General features: G+C 44.7%; 2 protein-coding genes across 5 annotated transcripts in view; both read right to left on the reverse strand.

The window, feature by feature from the left end:
* Window positions 1-687: 687 nt before the first annotated feature.
* On the reverse strand, window positions 688-17360 carry gpr182 (G protein-coupled receptor 182). Of its 4 annotated transcripts, none has more exons than XR_007934494.1 (3): window positions 17207-17358; window positions 4476-5923; window positions 688-2959 (listed from the first exon to the last, which is right to left on the reverse strand). XR_007934494.1 is itself a non-coding variant. In XM_028798651.2 (3 exons), exon 3 carries the CDS (start codon window positions 5913-5915, stop codon window positions 4881-4883), a length of 1035 nt encoding a protein of 344 aa, XP_028654484.1. In that variant the 5' UTR covers window positions 5916-5923; window positions 15271-15320; window positions 17207-17360; the 3' UTR covers window positions 4010-4880. The 4 variants fall into 4 exon arrangements, 2 of the variants coding, with proteins under 2 accessions (XP_028654484.1, XP_028654483.1); XR_007934493.1 differs by having other exon boundaries at window positions 688-2898; window positions 4416-5923; XM_028798651.2 differs by lacking the exon at window positions 688-2959 and adding an exon at window positions 15271-15320 and having other exon boundaries at window positions 4010-5923; window positions 17207-17360.
* Window positions 17361-18047: 687 nt separating this feature from the next.
* pip4k2ca (phosphatidylinositol-5-phosphate 4-kinase, type II, gamma a) overlaps window positions 18048-24817 on the reverse strand; it is an 82731-nt gene continuing 75961 nt past the window's right edge. Inside the window, exons 7-10 of the mRNA XM_028798648.2 lie at window positions 18828-18941; window positions 18496-18742; window positions 18316-18419; window positions 18048-18212 (exon numbers count right to left, since the gene is read on the reverse strand). Coding sequence (XP_028654481.1) covers window positions 18132-18212; window positions 18316-18419; window positions 18496-18742; window positions 18828-18941 — 546 coding nt within the window. The 3' untranslated portion in view covers window positions 18048-18131. The remainder of the gene's footprint in view (window positions 18213-18315; window positions 18420-18495; window positions 18743-18827; window positions 18942-24817) is intronic.

A 24817-nucleotide genomic window follows, 5' to 3' on the forward strand; every position in this document is an offset into this window, starting at 1 on the left:
GGTTTGGTGGTTTGCCCCCCTTCCCTGATGTGTGGAGCGCGCGCCCCTCGGCGTTTATAGCAGGTAGGACTGGAAGTATCCTAGGCGCCCCACAGATGACAACTCCCTAAGCGGCCGCTTTAGTCGCCTAATGGACCGACCGGTTCTGCTTGTGATGATAAGTGAGAAACAGCAGCCATCTCAACGCACAAACGCCCCATCCGTTATCATTCATATCAGTACAGCATTACTGTATACAACAGCAAACAGTCCGATCTCCTCTTTGCCATCCCTTGTGATTTGTGCACGCATATCTCATATAATATCAATCCCTGAATACACAAGTGACCTTGTCCTCAACTAGATTACTGCGAAAATGCCCAAACTCGTGCATCTTTCGGTATCCTGCATCCCAGCCACGCACTGCCATTTTGCCTCATCAATGAGCCGCTAAACTGCGCGCCTTACCGGCGTTGAAAACTTTAATACCGATTAAGCGGGTGGCTCGTGGACAAACTGGTAGAGCCTTCGGCATTTTGACGGCTGATGTGTCGTAGATTTTCCCAGCACACTCGGTAGTTTCGTTGGCTAAAGTTAACACAGCTAGCGGCGGGGTATCCACTCCCCAAAATCTGAAAGGAAAAAAAAAACAACAACAACGAAAGACAACAAGATTCTCATCTTGAAAGAAGGCTCTAGGAGTCGAAGGACAGGCAAGCAGAGTAATTAGCTTTATTGCAAATAAACAATCACACGGACTCAACCCAATTAGACCAAACTGAGCTGAGCCCCGAGTGTCCAGAGAGCCACAAATACATTACAGTTCTTATCTCAAAATGCCCCCCTTCCAGACTAGTTTCCCATCATCTACTGCAGCGTTTCTCAACCTTTAAGTATTTGTGACCCGAGTTTTCATAACAGTTTTAATCGCGCCCCCCTAACGTTTTTTTGAAAGGAGCCCACTAATACCAATTTGTTCTTTTTAATTAATGATATATCATAGATACGTATTTTATTATATCTACTTAACTTTTATCAACATTTATCTAACTATATTTATTTTTCTAGTATCAGAATGTATTTTAAGTTAATTTGTTTTGGTTTCAATAGATGAATTTTTCATATTTTCGATTCTTCTTTTCTTTTTTTCACATCTTCGCGCCCCCCTAAGGGGTCCCACCCCAAAGTTTGTTAACCACTGATCCACTCTGGAGGTTCCCACGATGTTTTCCCCACTCAGCACCTCTACCCATAATAATCCCCTGATGTCCCAGACCTTCTCATAACAACATTCTTGTTGGCAGGACATCTTTGCCATCTGGCAAGAAGCATCACCTGATTACCCCTCCCTTCATTCTCACAGCCTAATTATGTATGACAACTGGACTGCCTAATTATAACTCAATAAATTGCTCCTGCATTTCTCAAAACAAAGTTTGCCTGCTTGCTTCCTCGGAGGGCAGGATGACCTCGTCTCACAGCTCGACTCACAGAAACTCAAAACAAGGCGAGAGGCCTCTCTAACAAAAGAAATGGTCAGGTGCCCCCCTTGCTCCGATCGCGGGCTGTCCCTGTGTATCCTTCTCCCCCTTTTCCTACCAGTTCACATGGGTATCCTTCAATAAAGGCGCGCACAAAAAGGCGAGCTTCAAAAGAGCGACCTCAATTGGGCGCAGCGAATAAGGGCATCCAATTAATTAATGCATGAACTTCTAACGAACTATTTCTAAAGCTGTCTATATTTCGTTGTTTTCTGCTCTTACTCATTGCTGTTAATTAATTGGATGTTTTAATATTCTTGCATTCGCCTTTTTATACGTTCAATCATTGCCTTTATCTAATAAATTTTCTGTAATAATTTTGTTGCGTTTGCCCTTATTCGCTGCGCCCAATTAAGGTCGCTCTTTTGAAGCTCGCCTTTTTGTGCGCGCCCTTATTGAATAGAGCCAATTACATGTGCCCTTATTTAACTATTTGCGTGGCATACCGAATTTGTGCTGCTGCTTACACTAAATTTAAAATGTATAAGTTTTCATATTTATTTATGCTAATACATGAATATAACAACTTTTTATTTTCCATAGTACTCAAATACTTTAAAACAATGGATTTCAAACGAAAGTAAAAATGTAAAATTTAAATTTAAAAAAATTCAACCGGAAGTAAAAAATTTAAGTGAAGAAAGCAATGAACTTAGACTCACTTAGAACTGCGCTTTTATTTCCAACAATTCGGGCGTGATTGTAAAAGACAATATAAACACATTTCAATGTGCAAGTTGTTTAGAAAAATCATAAAAAGTAAAGGGATATAACAATAAAAGTTTGACTAATTTTCAGTGATCTTAATGTTATTTTTTATTTTTTGTTATTCTTTTTAACCCGAAACAATGAAATTCTCTTCTTATAATTTGCGTACCGATATCAAATGGTCGCTCATTCATGAAAGGTGAAGTCATGACTGAGTGAATTCCACGCACGGACACTGATTAAGGGTGTGAGCTAATCCTTGTTTACACAGAACAAACCATTTGGACACATCCAGCAAGAGTTTCGAAAAACCGACAGATCCAGGATCAGGCCAAATCGTCAACAATTACATCCGGCTAAACGAGTAATCCACGTACGAAAAATACCCCCCCTGGTCTACAAACCGTTTTCAAGCAGATCTTAGAACAACAAAAACCAACAGTTTTGGAAATGTCTGGTGGGGCAGCGTGAAAGTTAAACAACGGATTTAAACTAACAATAATGAAGAAACTGCTCAGAGCTTCACGTCTTAGTTCTGTTTGGCGGCCGTTTAAGGAAAAGAAAGCAGCAATTCGGAGTCTTCAAAGGCACAGCAAATAAAATGAAGGGGGACGAAGTCCATTAATAGCAGGATCTGGTCACCGACTAAGAGAGCTACAGGAAGGAAAAACTTGGAGCCACGGCGGAGTTGGACACCCCTGCCCGATGGCATCGCCCATGCACTCTGGCACCTGTAATAGTACAGGGGGGCTGGTAAAAGCTACCCAGACTGGTCAAACACTGAAGTAGCGGACCACAAGTATCAGCTCTCACACGCCTGTGCAGATTCAGAAATGGAAGATTCTGATCTGAGGGGTTGGAGGACCGTGATGGTTCTTAAGTCCAGTACCTCTTTAAACGCCCCCCTTCCCATTCTTGTTGAAAAACTCTGAACCCCCGTCCCATTATATTGCAGCCGAACTCCTCCTCTCATGTCATCAATCCACTCGCTGGGGTCAGCAGTGTTGTTATTATTATTATTTTTTTTTTTTCGGACTCCAAATTTCATTCTAAGAATTATTTTGAAGTTAATATAGCAAAGGAAAACTGTTCAGCTTCCGGAAAATTCTCGTCTGTTTTCATCTGGGCCTATTTCAGGAATGGGCCTAATGCTGCAGCACCAATAGCACCCACCTTAATGCGGCCATGCCGCCCCCTCCCCCCGTTCAAAAACTCTGAACCCCTGTCCCAGGGCCGCTGCTGGCCAAATGGGTGCCCTAAGCAGAAATTTACTTTTGTGCCCCCTCCCTCAAATATTAGTTAGGCAGCTGTAACAGAGGTGAGGGCGCGCGCGTCATCACGTGTGCTTAGCCTACTCTGCGTTCACCGTAAAATGCAATATATACGTTTATATTTTTGTTTATTTGTATATGTATATTATTAATATTAATTTATTAGTATAATATATAAAAACGATTTTTTTGAGCAGCTGGGATGGTGCCCCCCTGGGAGTTGGTGCCCTACGCAGACTGCGTACTCTGCGTATAGGGAGCGGCGGTACTGCCCTGTCCCATCAAACTGCGGCCGAACTTCTCCTCTCATACTATCATTCACTCGCGCGCACCGCTCAGCTGTGTGTTAGTGGAGCGCGCGCGCATGCGTCATTCTCGTTGTTATTTTCACTTAGAACTGCGCTTTATTTCCAATAATTCGGCTGTGATTGTAAAAGACAATATAAACACATTTCAATGTGCAAGTTATTTACAAGGTCATAAAAAGGAACATAACAATAAACGTTTGACTAATTTTCAGTGATCTTAATGTTTTTATTACTTTTTTGTGTTGTTCTTTTTAACCCGAAACAACCACGTCGTCGATCGGCGCCCGGTTCGCTCCGCCCACATTACGGCTCTGATACATGCTAACCAAGAAAGCGCAAGGTGGATCTGCTCAGGTCCACAAACCGTTTTCAAGCTGATCTTAGAACAACAAAAACCAGCAGTTTTGGAAATGTCTAATGGGGCAGCATGAGAATTAAACAACAGGTTTAAATTAACAAGAATGAAGAAACTGCTCAGAGCTTCACGTCTCACTTCTGTTTGCCGTTTAAGGAAAAGAAAGCAGCAATCCGGAGTCTTCAAAGGCACAGCAAATAAAATGAAGGGTGGTGAATTGGTCACTGACTAAGAAAGTGGCCAAAAGGAAAACCTGCAGCCACGGTGGAGTTGGACACCCCTGCCCGATGGCATCGCCCATGCACCCTGGCACCTGTAAAAGTACAGGCGGGCTGGTTAAAGCTACCCAGACTGGTCCAACACTGAAGCAGCGGACCACAAGTATCAGCCCTCACACGCCTGTGCAGATTCAGAAATGGAAGATTCTGACCTGAGGTGTTGGAGGACCGTGATGGTTCTTAAATCCAGTACCTCTTTAAATGCCCCCCCTTCCCTTTCTTGTTGAAAAACTCTGAACCCCTGTCCCATTAAATTGCGGCCGAACTCCTCCTCTCATGCCATCATTCACTCGCTGGGGTCAGCAGTGTTGTTATTATTATTTTTTTTTTGTAAGGTGGGCACAAGAGGGTACAGAAGACCTTAAGGGGTCCATGGTGGCAAAGCTTGGCAGGGGGCACAGCACACAGGCTGGCCGGGTTCTCACGTTCCACGTCTGCTGTTAGGAGATGACCACCGAGTGACTCCTGCTGCTGCCCGATGACCCGTTGCCCTCACGCTTGGCGGCCTGTTTGGGCAGGTAGTGCACCACCGCGCTGGCCAGGCTGCTGCGAAACCCTTTGCTGAGGAAGTTGTAGAAGATGGGGTTGGCAACGCAGTGCAGCAGCGAGAAGCAGTCGAGGATGTGGAAGGAGTAGTAGAGCAAGCTGATGACATTACAGCTGTAGAGTCCGAACATCAGGTCATCCAAAGTGATGAGCAGCAGCACCAGCTGCCGAGGGAACCAGCAGGCAATGAAGACTAGGGAGTAGACATGCACGATCCAGCACGTTCTTATACCATCGCGACCATAGCTGGCCTTAACTTTTCGGGCAATGAGAAAGTTGAAAGTGATGATGATGGCGGCTGGGACGACAAAGCCAAAGATGATGGAAAGAAAGCTGATGCTGATGTACCACTCGATTTCACTGTACAAAGGGATGGGCAGGCACCCGGGTCCCGCAAATTCATAAAGATCGACATGGACGTTCTCCAGCAGCGTGAGGAACAGAGCAAAAAACCAGAGGGTGATGCAGACCACCAGCCGCCGGAGCCTCTCCCGCCGACTGCCCACAACGGAGGGCCGCACAAAGGACACGTAGCGCTCCACCGTCATGTACGCCACAATGAAGATGCTGCCGTACATGTTGACCAGGAAAATCAAGTGGATCAGTTTACAGAGGGTCCTCCCGAAGACCCAAATACTGTCAAAGATCACCTCCACCATCCAAAAGGGCAGCGTGAGGACCAGACCCAAGTCGGCCAGGCCAATGTTTAGGACACAGAAGGTCACCACATTGTCCGTGTTGCGCCATTTCCAGTTCACCCAGATCACCAAGGTGTTCCCGATCAGACCGAACACAAAGATAAAGAGATACAAGAAGAAGCTGGTCAGCTGCTGCCCGAGCACACTCAGCTCCAGAGTGCAGTGGTAGTGGATCCAGTAGGATGAGTTGTGGCCCAAGTCGATAAACAGCGAGTCGTTGTGGTGCTCCATGCTGCCGGCTGGAAGGAAAGAAAGAAAGAAAACCGGAGAAGAGAGTCAGTCGGGTGAGCGGCTCCTGGGACAAACCATTCAGTGACACTCTTGGGGGTGCCCATAAGTGTTTGTGTTTTTTGGGGAGTGTTTTTCCCCCTTGTCTTCTTAAGAGAGTCAAAGCTGGGGGGCTTTCAAAAGGCAGGATCTATTAAAGTCCACTCCTTGGGTGATTTTGGGGCTATACAAGAAATACATTGGATTACATTCAGAGTGACGGCCCAGGGCAGGGATTCTTAACCTTTTTTATTGGAGTCACAGACCCCTTTAAGAATCTGATGAAAGCTATGAGAATGTAAAATACTTTATTTATCGAAATTTGATTGTCTCATACATAAACGACATACACAAAGTTATTATTAAACTTTAAAGCAATCTTAAAAAAAGTAATGGCCACTCATTATAATTAGGAAAAACAAGCGGCATAAGCCCAGGCTTTAGAAACCATGGACGCTGGCACTTCAATCAATCAATCAATCACATCGGTGGTGCACTAGAAGCAAAGCGAGGTTCTCTTTTCATGGCAGTTTCACTTTGGTGACAGCTTCGCTTCATGCTGTGGCCTGGCACTTTCAGACAGACACAAACACACACACACTTCTACACTTAGCCAAGGAACGGTGGGCTACCAGACTAGGTTGAAGGGCAGCTGATCTTGCAGGTAGGCGACTCTCCTGTAGAGCAGACCAGATGGGCGTAGCAGGGGAGCCGCCATGGAAGCAGAAGACACCGGGCTTGTGGTTTTAACATTACTTCCTGTGACATTTTACCTCATGGATTTTAGAAGAGTTTTTCTATTTATTGATTTGAACTTCCACATATTTTATGGATTATTTATTTATTGAACTTTGCACAGTTGCACGTTGGATTTATTTGAATAAAAGCACTTTGCACTTTTAAACCATCCCCTTGCTCATTGTTATTGCCTCACTGTCTAGCTCATCGGTGACATTACTGATGGTGTTGGGTTCAAGGACTCCCTAACAGCCGATGGGAGCATGGAGCCGAACCCGCATCGTCACAGACGTTTATATATAAGACTAGACATTAAGCCCGTTACAATAACGGGCGCTAGAACAGTAGTCCATAAACATTACTAGGAACAGTCTATATTAAATGGCAAGGGACATTTTACCCCTTTAATTTTTTTCCGTAAAATGCCTGTAATTTTCTCTGACAGTAATACTGGCTTTGCTGTCCGTAATATGCATCCCAGCAACTGATGTAATGTGCGCGAAAATAAATCTACTTTTAAAAGTCATCGTATTGTAATATCATGAAAAATCGTATATTTAGGAAAACCCCTTCAGTGACTGACACTTTACCGGGCCAAGCTTCTTAATCGCAAATCTGACATCCTCGGAGTGAACACTTGCACAGCAACACACACTAATCCCACCTCTTTGGGGAAGCTGGTCTCCGCGTCTCCGCACCTGATTGGATTTTTCATGCGTTATGTTTTAGGTCTTACCTCTTTAACCGAAATCCGATTGGATCGGCCGCGTGATATTTTATAGGTCCCGCCCTCTCTGTCTTGTGTGACGCGTCAGGTGGCCTTTGAAGCGTCGCACCCTAACCCTTGCATGCGCACTTCACCAGAAGACACACTTCACCAGGGTTTTATTAAAGAGGACTAGGGGGCTTCAGCCTCTGCTCGCTTCGCTCACCAATTCCCCGGACCTGCCGTGCCAGCAACTTAGCATCTCCGCCGCTCCTGTATGGGGATTTCACTTTCACCAAACAACAAATCTTAATTCTCGTGGATGCGCCTCTTCATTGGAAAGAAACACTAACTTTATTTTCCCCCGATGGCAACACAAATTAGATGATGTACACGTCTCCTACTTAAAGTTTAAATCCGAACAATTTATTCAATCTCTTTTCACTGTTCTGTTATTTCACTGAGTAATAATTTCCGTTTGTTTGCACTAATGCTATCTTTACTATCGAATTTTAGAACTTTCAATATCTGTAACCTGCTCTGTGTGGGTACCGCGCCAACGGTTTTGAATTCTTTACGTTCTACTGTGTCATCTACTCTTTGTCTTTTATTTCCAGCCCCAGGTGCTGGTTAAATCTCACAGGATGTGAAACTGTCTCTCTGAGAAAATCACGTCTCGTCCCAGGATTTTTTTTATTATATTACTAGGGGGCTGTGCCCCCTACTCGCTTCACTCGCCCACCCCACAACAACGCTGGCCACTTGCCGTTCATGAATTGGCTAAACGCACGCTAAGGAAAGGCACTGCTACAGAGCTGTGTGATCTGCTTGTCGATCATTTAAAAGCCTGAACAGCAGCTGTCCTTTTGTCTCACTTCCTTGTCTCATGGGACATTAAAGTGTCTCCGAGAAATTGTTTGTAAGTAGGGCGTGACGTGCAAGAAGTGTCTCCCAGGGATGATCACATCTCGACCCAAGATTTTTTTTATATAATAGAGTAGGGGGCTCTGCCCTCTGCTCGCTTCGCTCGCCCACCCCCGGGTTTGGTTTACCTGATATACAATTTAAAGAGATTGTTATTTTCATGGGAATTGCTACACATGCATTATTCTCACTTTTACTTTAAAACTTTGGTAAAAACAATACTTGTCCTTTATTTCCGGCCCCGGGTGTGGTTACATCTCTTTCTCGCAGGACGTATAAAGCGGCTTGTATTGTGAAGGGGGTTAGGGTGGCTGAATGCATGCTAAGGAGAAGTGGTCGGATCATCTGCTGGCTTTCTGCTGCTGGCAAGCTGCGTGTTCTGCTTGTCTCGCTGCCCGATCATTTCAAAGCTTGTACAGCAGCTGTCCATTTGCCACTTTGCATCTCTGTCGCTCGCGTTGTGAAGGGGGTGGCGAGGGTTAGGTTGGCTGAACGCATGCTAAGAAGAAGGGGTTGGATCAGGGCCGGATTTATATGAAAAGAGGCCCTAGGCTATTCCACTTATGAGGCCCTTTCACCTTCCATTTTTAAGTTTGTAAATTACATGAGAGATAATAAAATTTTGCTAACAATTTGAATGTAGGCCCCTCTTGATCTTGAGGCCCTACGCTGAAGCCTAGTTAGCCTATAGGAAAATCCGGCCCTGGGTTGGATCATCTGCTGGCTTTCTGCTCCTGGCGAGCTGCGTGTTTTGCTTGTCATTGTTTTAAGAGCTGAGAGCACATGAAGCGTGTCTGCCAACAGCAATCCAACAACTGCCAGGTTAGATGTCTGTGGACTTGTTTTAAATGATGTCTCACTGCCTTGTCTCACGTGATGTTGTAAAAACAATACTTGTCCTTTATTTCTGGCCCTGGGTGTGGTTACATCTCTTTCTCGCAGGACGTATAACGCTGCTCGTGTTGTGAAGGGGGTGCAGCTGAACGCATGCTAAGGAGATGCCATCGGGTCATCTGCTGTCTTTCTGCTGCTGCTGTTGCACTGCCCATCCATCATTGTGAAGCCGCGGTCCTTTTTTTGCCTTATTGGTGTCTCTGCCCCTTGCGTTGTGAGTGGAGATTAGGGGAGGTTTGAGCTGAACACACGCTAAGGAGAAGCGTCGGATCATCTGCTGGCTTGTTGCTGCTTTTCCGCTGCCCAATCATTTCAAAGCCTGAACAGCAGCTGTCCTTTTGCCACTTCGTGTCTCTGCCGGTCACGTTGGTGGGGGTAGTGGGGGGGTCAGGGAGGCTGAACGCACGCGGATCATCTGCTGGCTTTCTACTGCTGGTGAGCTGCGTGTTTTGCTTGTCGTTGTTTTAAGAGCTGGGAGCAAGTTAATGTGCGTCTCTCGCGGGACGTCAAATTATCTTCGGAGAACATCATGTCTGTCTCCCTAGTCTCCCTCCTCAAGATTTTTTTTTATAATAGAAAGATATAACTGTGTAAGCTGGTGGTCCTAGAAATTATTTAAATTGTCAGAAAAAAAAAACTGAAATGTAGAAATGTCAGGTAATTGAAAGTAGAGAAAAGCCAAGCAAAATGACACCTTTTATTGGCTAACTAAAAAGATTACAATATGCAAGCTTTCAAGGCAAGTCAGGCCCCTTCTTCTGGCAAGATGTAATCCTGTGATGAAGGGGCCTGACTTGCCTCGAAAGCTTGCATATTGTAATCTTTTTAGTTAGCCAATAAAAGGTGTCATTTTACTTGGCTGTTCACTACATTCATAATGGCTAACACGGTACAACACCCTAGTACTGCAGGTAATTGAAAGGAACTCCTTTGGGCGTCTCTCTCCTAAGAGGATTCGTTTGGCACCGGGAGGAAAAGTAAAACGGATAGCGTGTTGCAGATGTTAGCTCCTAATGACTTTGTCTTTCTTCTGACATGCTGGCCTCGCCTGTGTTATTAGCGGCTAAGCGAGTTTTCTGTTTCCTTGGAGGCGGAGCCCTCACCCCGACTCCACCTCTCACTTCCGGGCCGGACAGACAGACGCACACACTTCCACGTGTAGACGTTTATATACAGTACTAGTCATTTAGCCCGTTACAATAACGGGCGCTAGAGCAGTAGTGCATAAACATTAGTAGGAACAGTCTATATTAAATGGCAGGGGACTTTGACCTCATTCTTTTTGTTGGTCGTATTTTTCTTTCTTTCAGCCTTTCTTTTGTTGATGTTTACTTGCTGAGCTGACCGTTCTTCGTGGGCTGCCGCCGTGTATTGTGTGTCTTTAATTTTCTGTGCCAGCAATACTGTCTGGTACGTCCGTAATATACCTTTAATTTTCTCTGGCGGTAATACAGGCGTGCGCGTCGGTAATATGCCTTTAATCTCCTCTGACAATAATACTGGCTTGTATGTGGCTGTAATATGCGTCACTGTATTGTGTACCTTTAATTTCCTCTAGCAGTAATACTGGTTTGTATTTCCGTAAAACGCCTCTAACTTTCTCTGACAGTAATATCGCACATCGCCTCGCGCATGCGCACTTCACCAGAAGACACACACACGGACACCTGGACGCACAAAGGGATTTTATTAAAGAGGATAAGACAATCGTCTTGTGTAAATTTAAACAGATCTTCTACCATTACTACTATTACTGCTCCATCTGCCCTATCGTTATCTACTTTATTTCAATGAGAAGGTTGTTCTTGTTTGCCTTGAATAAGAATATGAAACTGTGGAGCGGTCTTCGACAAACTGACCCGCCTATCATCTTTGACATCCAATCTATTTTGACTTTTCCTTTTGACAGACACAAGTGCCGAAAACTCTGATTGACAAAAGGTGTGGAGTAGCAATGGGAAGCGGAGTACTGGTTTCGGGTGGGGTGTTTAGGCGGTCTGTGGCAATGCACACCACAATTCTCCGAGACTCTGAGTTGAATTCATTTCGTCACATTTCCTTTGTCCCCCGGTCAATTGAGGTCTTCATCACTGGTAACAATCCATATCGGCTAAGGAAAGGATTTACGAATCCATGGTTCAACCATAAGGTCACCTGAGCCAAAGTAACCTTTAGATGAAAAGAGTTCTGCAGCGTATCTAAATACCTTAGGGGTCGGTGCTGTAAGCGGTTGCAGGGGGACTTTTCTTTTTCAATGGGAAATCTGTTGATTGGGACAAAGGGGAGGGCTGTATGGTGACCGCGATTTTCCTCGTGCGTCTTTCCGTTATTTTTCTCGCGTGATTTTTTTTTTCTCGCTGTTATTTTTATCACGAGTGTGTAACTCGGGCAAAATTGCGCCATTGATCTTTATTCATTTATTAATTTATCTACTTATTATTTACTAGCTTAAAGTTTTACTCTGCTGGCCTAGCTCTCTTTCTCAGGGGTGGGTTTTGCTTTGTTTCGAATCTTTTCTTGTAAAACTTGAGTTATTTTTCAGGAATGTTATCTGATTTTTTTTTTATTTTATTGATTTTATTAAAAGAGAAAAATCACGTGAGAAAGTTCACGCGAGAAAATCAACAGTACCGGGCTTTATAGTGAATATAAATGTTCATTTACCCAGACCCGTTGGACCCACGGACCTCGGGTTAAGAACCGCGGCCCTCGGGGGAACAAGCTTTGGTCCCCAAAAGAGTCAGCCACATGAAGGTTCTAGAAAGACCCAGTATTTAGATCCAGAACCAGCTCTACACCACGAATAACATGAGATGGTATTTCGCAAGTCTGTTACCAATGGATCGTGAATTTTAAAAAGGGACTCTCGCCGCAAACAGTCACACAAGTCCTTAGTCTATTTGGTGAGCTACTTAACAGGACCCTAACTTTACAGCATGAATAAGCCATCCCAGAATGCAATGGCGCTTGGAGCTGCGAGAAACCACACAACCCAGTAGAGAACCATAAAGTGCCATTAAAGAACCGGCATGTATAAGAGTGTAGAATAGGGGACATTTCGATCCATGGAGGCGCGTAGCCACTTATTGTGGAAGTGGAGCGCCACCTGCTGGCTATGTTTAGGAAACGAGCTACTTCGCCAGTCACGGACCGACCGTAGAGCTCTTTATTCAAGACGACGTTATTTAAAATGCTCTTCAAAAGAGCAACGTTTTTAGGTTCAAAGTTGACACAGAACTTACTTCTGCTATAAACACAACTCGAAATGTAAGAAATCCTGAGAATTTGGGGGAAAAGATTCAGTCAGGCTGCCCTCAGTAATGGTGCCTTACCGTGCCCAGAGACTCGCGCCCGCCCGTTTAGCCGATCTCCTTTGTGAAGGCTGCCAGGGTTTCCTTTTTCTTCCAAGTTTTCCCACATTCTGTTGTGCTCTTACGTTCGCGTGAAATTGTTGTGTCCCACAAATTAATCTATACACGCTCCGATTGCCGCAGGGACATCACGCAAACGGGGCCGCTCACCTTGCGAGCCCTTGAAAGAGGAATGGACGCTTCACAACATTTTAGTTTTAAAAAATGCCGCGTGCGAAACGGACGGAGAACTAAACGTGCCAAACTCGGAAAATGAAATTTCACGTTTGTGAATGGTGGAAAGGTGGCGCAGTGGTTAGAGCCGTTACCTTGAACCTGTGTCCACATTCTGCCTGCACGAGTTTTCTCACGTGCAGCTTAGTGAAAGGCGGCGAACGCGATTTTAATCGGCTTGACGTAACGGCCCCTGCCTTATACTTACATTATCGCAAAGGCGGAGGATGGCACGTCTTCAAACGCAGTTTAAAAAAGGAATTTTACAAATGGCACCCTTTGCAGCGGATTGTGGATTGGATTTCATAATGGAAAATAACCCGCAAAAAGATAATAACTGATGCCAGATGGGCCATGGGGGTACAGTCCTGTGCGCATAAATGGACAGACCCGCTCTGGACACAACGTGGTGGCACTTAAAGGCGGGGGAGGCTTATTTAGGTTTTATTGGTAAAACCCTCTACACATCTGTGATTATCTGTCTATATACAAAACACAAACACACAATACCAGGCAAAAAGTTTGTTCATGTTTTTGATTGATTAAAAAAAGTAGAAGTTTCTAAATGCCATTAAATTAACTTAAAAATACAGCCAAGGCATCACAGAAGTTTGCAAGGGTTACTATTACTCGAGATAACCGATTTTTAATTTATTAATCACATACCACTAACTCCCTCAGCTTATCTTTCATTGGTCATTAGAGAAACAGCCGTCACTGCATTACCTCCGCTGACATTTCTTATTCTGTTCACTTGGGTTGCAGGGCCCTGGAATTCCTAAAGTTCAGTTCTGGGTTCAAAAAATGGCCAAAACGATCGCGTTTACTCAAGAAGCATCTCAGTCGGTTGTTATTTTATTTTTATTTTTTTTTGCAGAATGCAGGCTATTTCATGTGACAGATCGCAACTGTAAAAATGTTAGTAAGTTTAACGGTAAAAATAAAGTGAATGGTGAAAGTAAAATACCGTTTCTGAAAAAAAAGGAAAGTTACCTTATGTTCTTACTGAAAATTACCCGTATATTTTAAACAATACATTTCATTATTATTTTTTTTTAATAGCCAAGTTCTGTAAAGTGAATATTTTTCTACCTTCAAAATTTGTTACGTACCGTTTACGGATACATTACGGTTGCAATGGAAAAAATAATCGCTGTTCTATAGCGCAGGCGCATGTCAAACCGTAAAGCGCCGCCTCAGTAACTCCAAAGCTACGACATTTGCAGAAAGACACGCCCCCCTTTACCCTATTGGTCCTGGAGAACTTCATACCTTTGATTTTTTTTTTTCATCCACTGTGCAAAGTTAGCAGAGTTATTGTTCCCTGCGTGCTGAAGGGTTTTTTTTTGTGGTTATAGACGCTGATTTATGGTGGGTTGTATTCGATAAGCTGGCACAAAGACACCAAACACCACAAAAGCAAACTTTACTTCTGCACCAGACAATGTGCCGTAACTTCCTTAAACATTGAATTATTTTCATTGTATATAATTAAATGATACAGGGCGACACGGTGGCGCAGTAAAGAGACGTGGGTTCGCCTCCCTGCGTGGAGTTTGCATATTCTCCCCGTGTTTGCATGAGTTTCCTCCCACAGTCCAAAGACATGCAGGTTAGGTGCATTGGCGATCCTAAATTGTCCCTAGTGTGTGGGTGTGCCCTGCCCGGGGTTTGTTCCTGCCTTGCGCCCTGTGTTGGCTCCAGCAGACCCCCGTGGCCCTGTAGTTGGGATATAGCAGGTTGGATAACGAATGGATGGATAATTAAATGGGGGCACGGTGGCACAGTGGTAGCAGTAAAGACACCTGAAGTTCGCTTCCCGGGTCCGTCCTGCGTGGAGTTTGCATGTTCTCCCCGTATCTGCGTGGGTTTCCTCCCACAGTCCAAAGACATGCAGGTTGGGTGCATTGGCGGTCCTAAATTGTCCCTAGTGTGTGCCTGTGCCCTGCGGTGGACTGGGTTTGGATCCAGCAGACCCCCGTGACCCTGCAGCTAGGATATAGCGTGATGGATGATTGATAAATGATACGTTTGATGTTACTTTACTGATGCAAACTTTGTGCTGCTGTTTGATCCTGACGATATTTTCTAATTGTGTATTGATTGGCTTATTTATGACAGTACGTGGATTTCAGGTTATGGTTAAACGTTCACGTCTACTGGAATGTGTTGTAAAGAAAAACAAAAAGGTATTTACTACGAAGTTATACCCTAGACCTAAAAATTGTCATTTTTTACAGTAAAATTACGGCAACCACAGCTGCCAGTACTTTAAAAATAATAATAATGTTAAATTTACGGTAAAGTGAAGATTTCATACAAAGGTGTCCGCTACTTTCTTGAGCAAAGAGGGCGAAACGGATCTAAAAAGAGGACAAGAAAAAAAAAAATAAGAGGAGGAAGGCCAAGACGGGCAACCGCATAAGAGGAGGAGGACATCAGAATGTGTAGGGTGAGAAACAATACATCTTACAGGTCCTCAGCTGGCGCCTTCAGTCTTCACGTCCCAAACCCTCGTGTCATCTGCAACAAAGAAAAGACGACCTTGGAACGCTGGCTTCAGAAGCGGAGTTTCAAAGGAAAAAGCCACACGTGAAAACATCAAAAGAACAAAGACATTGGACAGAAGATGATTGGGGGAAAAATGTTATGGCCAGCATCACAGAGTCGTCTTTAGTCCATTACAGAAGATCCTGAGAATTGGTGCGTATTTAGTGGAGCCGACGACCGAGGAGCTGTAAGGTGTTTGTTTCTCACGAGACAAACTCCGATGTCCTCCTCTTCCTCTTAGGCAGTTGTCTATCTGCACCTTCACCTTCTTCCATCCTGGTTAGATCCAGTTCACCATCTTCTCTCAAGACAGTCATAGACAACTTTATATGAAATCTTCCGCTTCTTGGCAAACACACCACACGCACGCATGTGGCTGAGACGTTTCTTGAGAAAACGCGTCCATGTTTGAACCCAGAACTGAACTTCAGAAATGCCAGGACAGTAAACACAAAGACAGGTGCCAGCGGAGGTAATGCAACGACAAAGGTTTCTCTAATAAACAATCAGCATCAACACGGGACTAATTAAGGATAAGGACTTGCTGCTAAAAACGGGACTTTGTAGCCATACAGTTTGCGATTATTAAATTCAAAATCAGTCATTTTAACTTTGTCAGGGCTGATGTTGACTTTTGTCAAAATTCAGGGGTAGGACGACAGTAATCGGCTGTAAACGGAGACAAAACTCGCCCTTACTTTTGAGTTCGACTCTCTTTGCTTGAAGGAAAGTTACGTAGCTTTGTTGATTTGACCGTGCAGGAGTAGCGAAGAGCAAACAGCCTCAGAAATGGCATCAGCATCTGAGGAGACTAAAGCAAATGTGCAAAGCAAAAATACTCCATGGATGTCTGACTCTGATGCAAGTGATTTGGAGATGGAGATCAAAAACGAAACTGAGGTACCAGCATCAGCCTATCGGTCCCTAGTTGATCGTGGTGCTGAACGCGTCCGTATAGCTGATACGCTCACAGCAGCGTTCGCCTAGAAGGACCCCTTAGGATGACAAGAGGTACAAACCATATTGTGTCACGCAGCGACAGCCACTGTCGCCCATCTGCTGCGTGAAGGCCGAGGGGTAGCCGGCCCGCCATGCATTCCTGCTGGCCATCGAGCTGTCCTTGCGCAGCTACTGCTGAACGAAATGCCAAACAGGCACCACCAGCAGCCACAGCACGTAGCGACGTAGTGTTTTTTGTGCGAAACCAGTGCATTGTGTGCTGTTCAGAAAACTTTTTTTCGGAAAAAAATATTCAGTCCTCAAAGAGTTAAGCAGTAATAGCTATTAGCATCCATAGTAGGAGTAGTAGTAGTTAAATCAATGTAATTTTTATCTTAAGATATTAATTTCTATCTAAACATGAAAACACACACTGTACATGCACATGATATAAACGTACGCAATCTTTTTGACTTTCTCGTATACGGAGTACAGGGTTTGTATTGTAAACGTCCAAAAATTCAATTTCGAGATTTTCATGAATCTCGAAGCTTTAGACCTCCCCGACTCCGAAAATACCATTTTCGGAATTCTGTCTCTGTGTGTGTGTGTGTGAACAGGATAACTTGAGTACTCCTTCACTTCGGTCAACCAAATTCTGCATACAAGTATTGGGTACCGATCGCTGATTTCTTATCCGTTAACCGGAAGTGGTCCTTTACCCTTTTTGAAGTCGGGCACGGGCTGGCAGTTCTCAGTCGCAGCACCAAGCTAAGAAAAAACAAAACAAAACCAAATGTCCCATAAGCCCGCATCGAAGCTGTCACAGAACGGCGGGCAGACGTGTCACACACGTGCAGCCCCCACCCCCGGGGGGTACACAGGTGCCCTAAAGTGCCATCGCAGCGCCGCCCTCCTACCTTTATTACAGATGTCGTCGCTCCTGCCACACGTGCCGCGGCTGGCTGCTCTGCCCGTCCAGAGAGCTCCCCTGTCACCGCGGTGGCCTTTTATTGCGCTATCGAGGACAACAGGACATCCTCACCCTGAAATCGACACAAACAGGAAAGCGTGCGAGTGGAACGAACGAGACGGCTGGCACCTAAAAGAGCAGGACAGTTACCACCCCCCCCCCCATTGAAAGTTGTGCCAGGATTCCCTGTGTGCGGCAGTAAAGGGTGTGGTGGGGGGGCTGGCACTTGAACCTACATCAAGCTTTACTCTTTTTGGACCCTCGGGCATCGACTTTGTAGTGCATGCCAGTGCTCACCCTAGAGTGCCCTTAAAGGCGCTATATAAAATTAAATGTTCACACAACCCTGCAGTGTCCACTCTCTTCAAACACCCCCCCCCCCCCCATTCAGCTGCTGTCCAAAAATGGTGACTGATGGCTTCCAGACAATTGCAGGAAAAGTGATGTTTTGCTAGACTTTGGGCAGCAGGCCTCCGGCCCCCCAATAGTAACAGAACCCATGAGAACGTGGCGCTGCCCACTTTCCACGCTCCGTCTTGTCGTCTGAGTCAGCGTTCAGATTGGACAGGCCTGGCCTCCCCGCCGGCAAGCTGATGCATCAGCACTTTGGCAGGACGCGAAGCCGAGGAGCCAAAGGGAGGACAGGAAGGAGCGAATAAGAGGGGCCTCCCAACCGGACAGCGGAGAGAGCCGAAGGTCAGCGGCGACGATAAAGAATGAAACCCGATGGCGGGCCAAGCCCATGCAGGAAGCTCCCCGTACCTCCGAGAGTGCAGAGACCACAGGCACGTTTTTAAATAAAAGTTTAATTTAATTTACAAGCTGGGGAAGAGGAGGAGGTTTTGCGTGCCAAGGCTCTTGCGACATTCAGCCTAGGAGAAGATGTTGGCGATGAAGTCTTTGAAGCGCTTCGCATACTGCTCTGGGTGGATGGTAGAAATCTGGGCACCAGCCTGAAAGAGACAAAAAAAAAAAAAAAAAGCAGATACCCAGTGTGCTCAGTGCCCTGCACCCCCCCCCCCCCCCCCTCAACCAAGCACTTGGCCCCTCACTCACCCCATGCTTGACCGTCTTGGCAGCGTGGGCCGCTTTCTTCTTAGCGTCGTATTGGGTGAGGATGTCAATTAAACCCATGAAATACACCTCCTTGTTTGGGGCCCCTGTATGTGTGTGAAGTCCACTGGTCAGTATACGGTCAAACCAGAGGTCCCCCCAAAATCCCGGCCACCCCCCTACCTGGGCTGCTCTGGACTGCATACACATCAATGTAAGGGTCGAACTCCCCAGGACCCAGGGGCTTATGGGAGCCCAGGTAGCTGCTGCCAATCCCTTCCGGGGAGTTGCCATGGGAACCGATGCCATTCTCTGCCTCACCCGCTGCCTCCTCACTGCCCTGCTCGCCTTCCTCTTCCTGCTCTGCCCGGTGTACATCATGGATTCCCAGCAGTAGGCTGTAGTCCATGATCTTCAGGTGGACGAGGAACTGGAAAAGGGGGCCGGTGAAGACGGTCAAGAGAGGAGCCGCTGCGCACGGACCTGGCGGACCCGGGGACCTGCGGACCACTCACCTCCACATCCCTGCTGAGCTTCTCCATGAATTTTGCCTTTTGCTCCTCGGTGACGTACACTTTCTGGCTCATGTTTCGGAAATCTACGTCTTTCAGCGTTGGTAGGTCCTTACCCTGCGGTGAAAGGGGACAGACGGACACCCACCCTCAGTCTGGGCGATCAAAGCAGTTTAAAGGGCAGATTCACAAAGCCCACTGCACAGGCCCACCAGCCCGAGTGTACAGTTCATTTTTATATAGCGCCCTTCACTGAGTGCTGCAACAAGAAAATGCAAACTTGAGAAACCTCTCGTCACACGTAACAATACAACAAAGCAGCCTCCATACTCCTAAAATATCAGCCTGTCAGCACTGAACTATGGAGGAGAGGAAGAGAGAAGCTCCATTAATGGGGGAAAGGAACCTCAGCTGGGTCACCGGGCAATTAGAACGGGTGACATCAAACACAGCCGTCTGAAGCCCAGGGCAGGCCGAGGGTACCTTGACAGAATATAGCGCCTTTGCCAATGTACACCACACCCAGGCGACCTCTCAGAAGTGTGTGTGGCGTCTTCAACTGCATGAAGCCCAGCCAGTTACTGTTGTACTGCATTGTTGATTTGCAGTGAATATTATGGGGTGTCTAAGAGCAGACTGGTCACTCAAAGCTAATGGAGGAATAAATCTACAAAACTCAACACTCTCAATACCACTCAGTCCAGTTCAGGATCACAGAGGGCAGAAGACTATCCTGGCATCACTAGGGGCAGGGTGCCAGTCTAGTATCTATCTATCTATCTATCATGGGGCACACACAACATCACAGTCAAATTCGAGTGACATGTGTTATGTATTGAAATAAATGTAATAATGATTGGTAGTATTTCCAGGCAGCAGAGGGCGCCACAGCGGGGTTAAGAGATATCTTGGACAAGTGGTTACAGAAAACGTTCTTAGTAAAAAAAAAAAAGACTACTAGGCAGCTGTGCTAACCTGTGCACCACCATGCCCCCCAGTCCACTACAATAACTTACAGCAGAAAAACAAAAAAACAAAAAACTCAAAGTCAAGGACCAGTTTATGTTCAAGAGCTCGGGTCACACCACACAACAATGGCGAAATGAACCAGTAGGGGGCCACACTGATATCACTGCCACCTTTGGCAGCTCCTGTTACAAGCTAAAGAAGAGTCTGGAAACTCAAATCAGCAACCAAGAAGAGAGAGAGAGAGAGACCGACCCCCAGTGCTCCCACTTAGAAAGCCACTGGAACTCTTTAAAGTTGAAGCTTAAATAATAATCCACGCGGCCTTAATTAATCCACAACCAGAAATGATTTGGTTATCACATGCCAACATACACTTGTGAGACCCCTGGACCGCCTTAAAAAGAGCTCCAGAGTTACACGCAGAATGCACTGCAATGGTAAACGGTCACTTTGTTTTATCAGCTGTGTGTCCAATAGTGGTGGCATTTTTGGAGGCCATCCTACTATCAACATTTTCCAGGTCTATTTAGTGGACTTAATTCAGGGTGGGGTATTGCACCTGTGAAAAAGTATTAGCCCCTTCCTGATCTCCTCTAAAAGATAGAATTTTATTTTTACCGAGGGAGAATTTTAGCTTTTTATAAAAGATCTTTAAATAAGAGGTCTCTCTCTATATATACATATACACATTTATATCACTATATATAATCTATCTCTATTATATACAGTACTGTGCAAAAGTTTTAGGCAGGTGTGCAAAAATGCTGTAAAGAAAGAATGCTTTCACAAATGGAAGTGTTAATCATTTATTTTCATCAATCAACAAAATGCAGTGAATGAACAAAAAAGAAATCTAAATCAAATCAATATTTGGTTTGCCTTCAAAACAGCATCAATTCTTCTAGGTACACTTGCACACATTTTTGAAGGAACTCGGCTGGTAGGTTGTTCTAAACATCTTGGAGAACTAACCCCAGATCTTCTGTGGATGTTGGCTTCCTCACATCCTTCTGTCTCTTCATGTAATCCCAGACACACTCGATGATGTTGAGATCAGGGCTCTGTGGGGGCCATACCATCACTTCATATCAGGACTTCTTGTTCTTCTTTACGCTGAAGATAGTTCTTAATGACTTTGGCTGTATGTTTGGGGTCGTTGTCCTGCTGCAGAATAAATTTGGGGCCAATCCTACGCCTCCCTGATGGTATTGCATGATGGATAAGTATCTGCCTGTATTTCTCAGCATTGAGAACACCATTAATCCTGACTAAATCTCCAACTCCATTTGTAGAAATGCAGCCCCAAACGTTCAAGGAATCTCCACCATGCTTCACTGTTGCCTGCAGACACTCATTATTGTACCACTCTCCAGCCCCTACAGCTCTTTGACGAAGAAACTGCCTTCTGCTACAGCCAAATATTTCAAATTTGGACTCGTCAGTCCAGAGCACCTGCTGCCATTTTTCTGCACCCCAGTTCCTATGTTTTCGTGCATACTTGAGTCGCTTGGCCTTGTTTCCACGTTGGAGGTATGGCTTTTTGGCTGCAACTCTTTAATGAAGACCACTTCTGGCCAGACTTCTCCGGACAGTAGATGGGTGTACCTGGGTCCCACTGGTTTCTGCCAGTTCTGAGCTGATGACACTGCTGGACATTTTCCGATTTCAAAGGGTAATAAGCTTGATGGTCTTTCATCTGCTGCACTAAGTTTCCTTGGCCGACCACTGTGTCTACGATCCTCAACGTTGCCCGTTTCTTTGTGCTTCTTCAAAAGAGCTTGAACAGCACATCTTGAAACCCCAGTCTGCTTTGAAATCTTTGTCTGAGGGAGACCTTGCTGATGCAGTAGAACTACCTTGTGTCTTGTTGTTGTGCTCAATCTCGCCATGACATGAAACTGTCTTCCACAACCTCACCTTGGTAGCAGAGTTTGGCTTTTCCTCACCCAGTCTGAAGCTGTTTCTGTTTCAGTTAATGACTGTGTTTCAACCTACGTGTGACATTGATGATCATTAGCACCTGTTTGGTAAAATTGGTTGATCAGACACCTGACTAGAATCCTACAAAATCTCTGACTTTGTGTAAGTGGACCAATAAGAATTGATGCTGGTTTGAAGGCAAAAGGTAGGAACACCAAATATGGATTTGATTTAGATTTTTCTTTTATTCACTCACTTTGCATTTTGTAAATTGATAACAATAAACAATCATTTACATTTCTGAAAGCATTCTTTGTTTACAGCATTTTTTCACACCTGCCTAAAACTTTTGCACAGTACTGTATATTATATATATGTTGCAAAGTTTTACTGTCAAATAATGCAAAGAGTACGCGACACCTGTTTCACCCTAATTCTGGGCTCATCAGGCATACACACACACTGCACTCCCCCTCGGGAATCGAACCTTGGACGTCTGCACCAGAGGCGAAGCCCCTAACGTTGCGCCACGGCGTGTGGTTCGCTTATTTGACAGCATGTAGATCGGGGTAATTACATTCATGGCATTCGTAGTCTGAATCACAATCTGATTGTATGGGTGATTACCTACCAGGTAACGCTTGTGCTTGGTCTGCAACTAGGGGGGCTTTGCCCCCTGCTCACTTTGCTCGTCAACCCCCCGACCAGCGCTACGCACCAGCAATTTCGAGTCTCTGCTGCTCCTGTATGAGGATTTCAGTTTCACCAAACAACAAATCTTTTCATTCTCACAGATACGCCTCTTCATTGGGAAGAAACACTACTTTTCCCCTGATGGCAACACGAATTAGACGATCTACAAGTCTCCAACTTAAAGTTTAAATCCAAACAATATATTTGATCTCTTTTCGCTGTTCCGTTATTTCACCGAGTAATAATTTCCGTTTGTTTGCACTAATGCCATCTTTACTATCATTTTTTTGAGACTTTCAAATTTTCGTACTTCCATTATCTTTAACCTGCTCTGCATGTGTATCGCGCCAACGTTTTGAATTCTTTACGCTTCATCTTTTATTTCCAGCCTCGGGCGTTGGTTAAATGTCTTGGCACAAAATCTCACAGGATGTGAAAGTGTCTCTGAGAAAATCGCGTCTCATCCCAGGATTTTTTTTTTATTATAATAGAGATATATAGAGATATCTATATATATATACACCTATATCTAAATATGTATATACACACACACACACCAGAACAGAATGACTAAAGAAAATTTAAAAAGAGAACTTCTGACTTGGCAGTCTCCATCCCAGTGAGGCGCTATATAGGCATACTGCTATTGGAATAAAGGAGGCCCAGTCGTATTTCCTGACAAACTGCTGCTGAATAATTGGTTGGCTGAAAGTCCTCAGTGTTGGCGTGTCACACAGAAAGGGTGTGTGTGCAGCGTTGTTCATATTGGTGCTCAGTTTTGTCTCCATTCTCTCTTTTGCCACTTTGACAAATAAAGTGAATGGCTTTAGATCTTTAGGAATGAATAGTAGTCCACCTTAACAAAAGGATAAGTGTCTGTGTGTCTGTCTGGTCTGAAATGTCTGTCATTTCAACAGATGACGCATCACAAATATTTGTAGTCATAAAATGTATTTGTCACTGCAACAGATGGTGCATCACAAAAAAAAAAAAAAAAAAAAAAATAACACTGCTTTTATGAATCCCATACCAAACGGCATATGACAGACCTATGCATTGCACGGATGCACTGCTAATGTTTATGCAGAGGTTAACGTTGATTATTTAGAATACCTTAATAAAAGGATATTATTGCAGACTGAGCATCACAAATATTTATAGAAATGCATTATTACTACAAAGTTGTGATGCACCATCTGTTGGAATGAAAAATGCAATGCAATTTTTTTTACTGCATGAATTAAAAAATTGAAAAATGCATTCCAATAGATGGTGCACTCCAAACATTAAACGCTGAGGTCTACATTGATTACTCAGATTTCAACCCCTCTTAGATGGGTAGCACAGCTAGTATTAGATAAAAGAGGACCTGAGGAAACATAACATGGCACTGATAAATGATTGATTAATGTATTTGTGTAATAAGGTTGTGCCACACCTATGCTGGCTATGTGAATGACGTAACTCAAGCTGCCCATTAAACCAACAGACCTGATGGACTGAATAATTTCCTCTTATTTTATCAAATTTCTTATGTTGTTCTGCTCTAATTGCCCCCTTAGCTACTACCTCCACCAGCTGACCGAATGTCCTGGATAATTCAACTCAGCTGAGATTGAAATCCGACCCTCAACATGAAAATGATGGCACAAGCCTTCTATGAGAAAACAAGGCCACAATCAAAGGAAAATGCAGAAAGAAGAAAAAAAAAAACATTGAAATTCACTAATAAGGTGAGGGTCACAAAGCCATTTCTAAGCTTCTGGGATGTCACCATCCGAGCCATCGCCCCTTAAAAAAAAGAATATTTGGAATAGAAAAGCCTGGCTTGTCAAAATGATCTCATGGGCACAGCCAGAGGCGTCCTTAGGGGTTTGTGCTCCGGACTGACCAACCCCACGCGGGGCCGGTTATGTCAAATGCTGTTACTGGGTTGTCTGGAGTGTATAAACTTGCGTGCAAATTTAATAATGTTAACATACACCGGATTTTCTCATTATAGTATTCAGCTAATTTTTTTGCAAGATAACATGTGGACTTTATCAAGATAGAACAATATAAACTATTAAAAAAGTGCACCACGATCTCTTCCACTCATGGTGTGGACAGCGATACAGCTAAACCAGTAATCAAACGTCGGTGCGCATTCTACGCCCAAACACTTCCCGCACTGTTTGAACTGGGCCTACTGTGGCAAACTGAACCAAAGACTCGACTAAGAAACGAGTCATAAGTGACAGGCCAACAGTTGTTCCCAAGTCAACACAGAAGCCAACAATGTGACTAATGGGCCAGACCAGAGGTAGGCAGGGTTGGTCCTGGAGGGCCGCAGTGGCTGCGGGTTTTCATTCCAACCCAATTGCTTCATTACAAACCAATCCTTGTCAGTCTCAGATCTTATTAAATTTTAT

Source organism: Erpetoichthys calabaricus, chromosome 3 (assembly GCF_900747795.2).
Source record: "Erpetoichthys calabaricus chromosome 3, fErpCal1.3, whole genome shotgun sequence".
Classification (NCBI taxonomy): domain Eukaryota; kingdom Metazoa; phylum Chordata; class Cladistia; order Polypteriformes; family Polypteridae; genus Erpetoichthys; species Erpetoichthys calabaricus.

Bases quoted from the DNA above. Each gene is read 5' to 3' on its own strand.
- gpr182 (XM_028798651.2), bottom strand. From the start codon at position 5,915: ATGGAGCACCACAACGACTCGCTGTTTATCGACTTGGGCCACAACTCA.